General features: G+C 32.2%; 1 protein-coding gene across 1 annotated transcript in view; it reads left to right on the top strand.

The window, feature by feature from the left end:
* LOC117115290 (stimulated by retinoic acid gene 6 protein-like) overlaps positions 1 to 7,245 on the top strand; it is a 47,433-nt gene continuing 40,188 nt past the window's right edge. The window contains exons 1-5 of the mRNA XM_033259014.1: positions 1 to 84; positions 811 to 970; positions 1,441 to 1,516; positions 4,286 to 4,371; positions 6,330 to 6,472. Coding sequence (XP_033114905.1) covers positions 852 to 970; positions 1,441 to 1,516; positions 4,286 to 4,371; positions 6,330 to 6,472 — 424 coding nt within the window. The 5' untranslated portion in view covers positions 1 to 84; positions 811 to 851. The remainder of the gene's footprint in view (positions 85 to 810; positions 971 to 1,440; positions 1,517 to 4,285; positions 4,372 to 6,329; positions 6,473 to 7,245) is intronic.

Below are 7,245 nucleotides of genomic sequence, written 5' to 3' on the forward strand. Positions count from 1 at the left end.
TAGAGTCTTTCCTTTCGTATAGTGCTTGTTTCACCTGGCCACTGCATCAATCATGTACAATGTGAAACCTCCCCCGCTTACCAGGTATTATATCTAGCCATGCATGTATTCAGACAATTTTAATAAATGTTATTTGACTGCTGATTATAACACTACCTTATTCAATTCTAAATCACTCATCTCCTCCAGGTACCATTTACACTGGGTAAAGAGAAATGATGTCAATATCTGGCAAACCATTCGAAAGAATCGCCCACTCAGAGTGCATTCAAAAGAAACGTACATTAACATGTTACGTTATTACAAACTACAGTAATAAATCAATGAAAACTATTTAGAAAATTAGTTAGATTACAAATTGCTCAAATTCAAGTAATGGTATGATAATAATAATGACTTTTTTTTCTATATGTTTGTAACAATCAGCAAACTGATTGCTTTTAACAATCCTAAATCACAATTTACACCTTTTCATATTATTATATACATTATAACGAGTTGAATAAATGTTACTCTGAAGAAACATTGTGTCATTATTTTGTTAGTATTTATATGTTACAAGCTTATATTTGCTTTGAATACCCTATTCATATTCTTCTTTTTTTTTGTATTATTAATTATTTTACTTTAAGGAATTGATATATAGAATAACGTTTTGAATTTAATAATAATGAACTGGAGTGTCTTGTTTAAGAACACAGAGTGTGTGACTTAACATTTTCATTTATTGTTATTATTGTTATTTTTTATTATTCGGAATTTAAAAAAAACAAATATTACATTTACAGTATATTTTCCTCTTATTTCAAGGAATTATACTACCTACTAAAGAGATTCAAATTGAAAAGCCAATGATGGAAGTTTCATTTAGCGTCTGCTACACCTTAATCACGCTGACAACGTTGCTTCCACGCTGTAGTCAATCTCAGACCGTGGAACCTACACAATATCATTACTATGGACTAAATGAGTAAGTATTTCAATCGATAATTTTACCAATTTATGAATCAATCAATCAATTTTAATCAATCAACTAACCATTTATCAACATAATCACTCAATCAGACGAACTTTCAGTCAATCAATAGACTCTCAATCAGTTATCCAAACAGTAATTCGGCAACTGACGAATTAATCAGTCGATTGACCAACCTGTACAGTCATTCCATGTCATCCCATATTGTTTTAGTTCTTAGGCCTAGAATCCAAAAGAGATTGTTACTTGACCGTGTCATCCATTTTTTTGTTAATTCAAGCAACAAACTAATCAATCGATTATTTGATCAATTAGTCAGTCAATCAATATAGCAATTAATCTACCAATCAATCAAAATAATCAATTTATTATTCTTTAATTTTCTAATGCGTAATAAATAGAATATTAAGATGCAAATATGTTGATGTTTATTTATTATCAGTTAGTGTTGATAATTTTTTCAGATCTACAAAAGAGTATAGCTGCGATAACCCAAGATTTGTATTTTATCATTATCTTTCATGGAGCATAGCACCAGCAGTGAGTATCCTAAATAATCAATTATTTACTAAATTTATGTTCATTGTTTCTCTTCAGCTTTATAACTAACTTGTTTTCTCTCTAATTTCAGTTGTTTAGATGCAAATTCTTCTCTTCATCATGTCTTGTGATATTTAAATTCATCATATAACCATCGTTCTTATTTCATTCTTAAATAATAACAAATTTTCTTTTCCTACTTAGCACTTTCCTTAAATGCTAAGTAATAATTATTTTCAACATATTTTTTCTTTTTCCCATTTTGGTTTATATTTCTCCTTCCTCGTCTTCGTCTATTTACACAGCTAGTTACTGTATATATTTCTAAATCATATCACGTCTCTGTTTCCTTATAGGCTATTGAACTTACCATAGCCTGCCGCGGCGATGTCTTTAAAGCGTATAATGTTGGTTTTATCTTGTCAATCCTCCCCTTGATAATAATCCTCTTAAGCCTTTCCCCCAATCGATGCAATATTTTTAGTTTGTGTTTTTCTACATTGCTGTTTTACGTCGTCATTATCGTGTATTCATATAGCTAATTGATAGAGTTCGGTTGACCAAATCGCATGTTTGTCAACCAGTATATATAATTTGATCTTATCCATTATCCATCGCTTCCTACCTAATCCGAATACTGTCATCTTGTTTAACGACTTGTTTCAATCGCCGTCAATCTTAATAATTATAATACTGTCTACGTGCTATAATTATACTGGAGGACATTTTCGTCACCAAGATGGGCCTGTAGTTCTGTATTACTAGACCCATTGTTGTGTATAGTCCTTTACTATTTAACACTCCTAATATCTAATATTTACTCCCTCCTCAGTAAAGAAGTTTTTAGCAGTAAATTCAAATCTTGGTTGTTTTTTTATGTACCTCTAAAACACAGAGATTAATACTGTATTCAAAATAACCACCGTCCTTAGTGCCACTAAACATTGCTTGTAATGTTGATGGTTATGCTAGAGCCTATAGAATTAGAAATGATTAGTTAGTTGGTTGGTTGGATGGTTGTTGGTTGGTGAATTGATTGATTGACTGATTGATTGATTGATGTAATGGCAATCCTCCTGAATGAAATTTGATTAAAAGGTAATAGTAAATAAATAAATAAATGGATAATAAGACTTACTACATAAAGGCACTCAATAAATAACTAATAGCTCCATCTTCCTTACTTTTATTTATAAATTACTGTTCTACTCTTAAGTTATATCTACGTTCTTGTTATTGCTATCTCCACTTTTTTAAAGAAGGATTATGTAATGTTATTAGTGGCCCGGAGGGTGATAGAGTGTCGGGGGATTATGCACGTCATTGAAGTATATCGCCCACGAATGACAAAAGGTGAGGTTTTAAGGGCAATCCCCTTTATACATGAAACGAATATTAAGGCTTAAAAGACTGCAATTATATATATTATAAAGGTTAAAGGTTAAATATTATTTATTTTTACCGCGAAAATATACTAGGGTTCCTGTGGGCTATGCGGTGTCAAGGCTTTTTAAAATCATAATATGTTTTATTCAACGAAGGACGCTGCGGGAACTGAAATGGATGGACCTTTCCACCCGGTGGCAGTTCCATATTCTTTTCATTTTCAAATGTTAAATTTTTTTGGCTTCTTCTCTGAATCTCGATTTAATTGTAAAAGAACGTCTATCACCTGGAAGGGATTATACAATATTTACCCCCATAAGGCTACTCGGAACCATGGAAGAGATTTTATTGGGTGTTGTGGAGCTCCATTGGAACTCCCTTCTTCCAAATATTAAATGCAATGCCGGTTTGTCAACTTCCTCTTTTAAAAGAGTGCTTAAGTTTCACTTCCTTAGTGTGACCGGTACGCATTAAACTTTGTTTGCATTTAATATAAATAATTTTGATTGAATGCGCATCTTTTCTAATTTTTCTACATAAGGATATATTTTTATAGGCCTACTATATTATAAAGAAAAACTATAAAAACTCCATTAGGCCTAGGGTTTTGTTTTTTCTGCTATTGTTAAACTTTTTCTATGAATGTACTCTTCTTGCTGTTCGCTCATGCTTTGTGTATCTTTTTGTAACTAGTATTTTGTGATGACGACTCCCCTGAAAATCAGCTTCGCTGAGTACTTTTGAAATACAAATAAAAGAAAGAACTCTTTATCCGACATTGTTTTCACAAACATACTGGAGTAAATATTGAATATTTTCATCACATCATCGTCATTTGCGTGCATCGCTATGTACATCGTCAATATTTCGTGTACGGTATCGTTTACTGCCTTAATGGAAAAAAATAATCTCGCTTTAAAAAGTGTGAGTTAACACCAGGAATCTTTAATTTACTAAACTTTTAGTTTCTTCCCGTGGGATCGTAATATTAAAAGCGCATTGTCCTATATGGTGTGAGGTGTGCCAAATAGTTGTGGTAAAGACGACCTCCATTATAGTCCAGAAGACTATATTTTTTAATTAAAATTTCATATTCTTGAAGAACAGATTTAGAGGAAAAAAAAGTTTCACATCGTGTCGTTTGGTGGTCATTTCTGTGACCATCTTAGATTTCCCACCTGTATAATTGTTGAGCAAGATCAAATAAACCATTATAATCAGTAAGTCAAAATAAATCTTACTGGCATATCACACTGAGTTCTCGATTAGTAACTCATTAGAAAAAAAGTCCCATATTTTATTTTTATAGGTTTTCTGTTTTAATTTCATTAATGCTCAGATAATGTAGTATTAACTATATTTAACATCAATATTTCTTCCAAGATGTTGATTGTTCTCGTTTTGTCGTCCTGGCAACCAAGGAAGAAGATGTGTCCCGGGTGTTGTGACAACCGTCCAGGTATTCCATTGTAAGTATAAACCACAAAACAATAATGGATGATTCATTCATATTGGAATAATTTCATCTCATTTATAACGTACATTGTGCTGTACAAGTCATTTTTTCTAAACCAACAAATTAATAGATGTACTTGCAGCATCTAGAGCCTTTTACCTGATGAAGTGTCGCTGATAGCACACAAAACTTTACAAATACGTATATTAATTTGGTTTAGAAAAAAAAGAAAACAAAAGAATCATACAACAAAATAATGATGGTTATTACTTACAGGCCCGTATCCAAGTACAAAAAGTCCACATATTAAGATAGTTAAAAATGTACAGAATATAGGCTAAAATTTTCTATTTTCTATAATTAAGCTTTAAAGGGAATCTAACTATTTACTTTTTAACCAGTATTCTATCGGAACCCCTTACAATACCCAAACTGTAATGCAACTAGCTCTTCCCCTTGACCAACTCAGGGATTCTAGGCGACCCCTTATACCCAGTTGGTCCATTTTTGCACGCCAATGCACTCACTGTCTTAATAAGAATCGGCCGATTTTCATCATCTTTTACTATTTGTTGAATTGAAGACGACTTTCCTATGGACAAATGAGCGTGACTTTGTAATTTATAGGAAGGGTCTCGATTTATAAAAACATTCGCGTTTGGAGTAAAATTAGAGGACAGTTTGAGTAAGCTGTAACTTGAATGGAGAGGAGTACTGTACTGACTTTGTGATGGGGGAAACTTGTGGGTTTAGTAAGGTTATGCTATCTGGGAAGTATGGTTTGACGACTCAACACAATTCCAGTGAAAGAAGGGGGCTGCCACATCTGATTAGACACGCCACTGCAATGTTGTTATTATTGTATCCATTTGTTTGTATTGTGTTTACGTGCGGTGCCACGCAGCATACCTATGCGAATATTTTTTGATATGATTTCCCAGCTGCGACCTATAAGCTCTTCTAGCTTATCTGTAACTCCACTGTGTGAGTGTTTCAATCAGTTGCATGGGAGAAAGTGCCTTCGGTCTAAATCTGCACGTATATGCTGTACGTCTCTGTAGTCTAATGGATATGGTACTGACAGCGAGAGGTTGCAGGTTCAAATCCCGCCAGAGACACTTTTTTTCATATAACTGAATAAAAAAGAAGTTTTCGTTGAGAAGTGCTATGCTTGGTGCGATTAAAACATCTTGTTCCTATTGAGCACTGTTATTATTATTATTATCTATCCATTTATATATATTTAGTCCTATCATTTTCACCATTCTCAAAATTGCAATTAATTAGTTAAATCGAACTGTCTAGAAATACACGCACTGAATCATTAGTGGCGACATTTGGATATTATAATTAAAATATCTAAATGCCGCCACTATAAAAATAGGTAAATCTACCTACCACCTGATGATTGAAAGCTATATGTGTAGTACAGAGTTATATTCAGTCTACCTCATGATCGCATTTAGCGTCAAACACCGTGTAGTAGACGGTTGTGTTATATTAATATTATAAAAAATATCACCTTTGCCGCTTCAAAGCATATTTTTGTATATACATATATGTACATAAAGCATATTTGTATATATATGTCTATATATATATATGTATATATATATGTGTATATATATGTGTGTATATGTATATATATATATGTACATATATATATGTATATGTATATATATATTATATGAGATAACTCTAAACCATCTTGTAGAATGCTATGATTAATTAATACTACTTCTGTCTAGCATGTCCATAAGTTTGAAGATTTGGATGCTTTAATCGAATTTGAATTCCCAACACAGCCTCAATGGCTCAGTTGGTTATGTGTCTGCATTGACAGCAGAAGGTCTCGGGTTCAAAAACCGGTTGGGGCACCTATTTTTTCATACTCGCAGATTTTTATTTTTTAAAACAAATAGATAATGTAATAATTTAAGGTTAATGCTTCTATGTATTTGTTTGTTATAGTCCGGTGAACCTTGTAGATTCGTACGATGACCGTCTACCTTTTGCATGCGCTTTCGCTGTCACTTCATCCTGCATTTTAGATCTCTTCCTTAATGTTCACTTTTTCCAGCCAGACATCAGTAATGTTCCGCAAATGTTAGCAGGTAGGCTTATGTATTGTATAGTACTTTTACTTCAATCATTTTTTATTGATATTTCAAGACAAGTATAAAAAAGGAAAGAAATTACAAGCTGCACAGGAAAGATATCAGTCAATTCTGAATGAATATATAAAAATGACAACATTATAATGTTAATTATTCAATTTATGGTGATATTGATTCACAATTTATAATTTAGGCTGATTTACACATGTTTTTAACATACGCATTAAAAATGGTGATGGACTGATTAAATTTAAGTCTGAACTAAGAGTAACAAACTCTGAGCTAATACGATGTTGTTTTAGCATTAACCTTCTTGACGAAATAAACTATACTTAGCTGTTCAAAATGTGGTAACCCTACCTATCATTTAACCTATCCTCTTAATTTAAAACGTGAAATTCTTTCTTTCACATAATACCTATGAATTTAAGACTAAAACAAATGCTTATTTCTCAACTGTATTAGTAATAATAGTGTAGCCTACTGTTGAATCAATGAACTGAAAAGAAGTTAGAGAAAATCAATATCTAATATTGCTTACTCATGGGGGTATAAATGAAAGGTAATAGTTTCCAATTGAAATTGTAATGAAATAAAATATTCTCGCCAATTGCCAAACGCATGATACTACATTATACATTGTACATTATAAATTATATATATATATACTGAGGAAGGACTAGTGTTGTCCGAAAGCTCTGGTTCTATTTCTGGCTGTTTACTTACGTTTACTTTTTAGCTGTTGCTTATCATTTTTGTATCTCTACTGA

The sequence above is a fragment of the Anneissia japonica genome, unplaced genomic scaffold, assembly GCF_011630105.1.
Source record: "Anneissia japonica isolate Jap-2015-1 unplaced genomic scaffold, ASM1163010v1 scaffold287800_len1627635_cov199, whole genome shotgun sequence".
NCBI lineage: Eukaryota > Metazoa > Echinodermata > Crinoidea > Comatulida > Comatulidae > Anneissia > Anneissia japonica.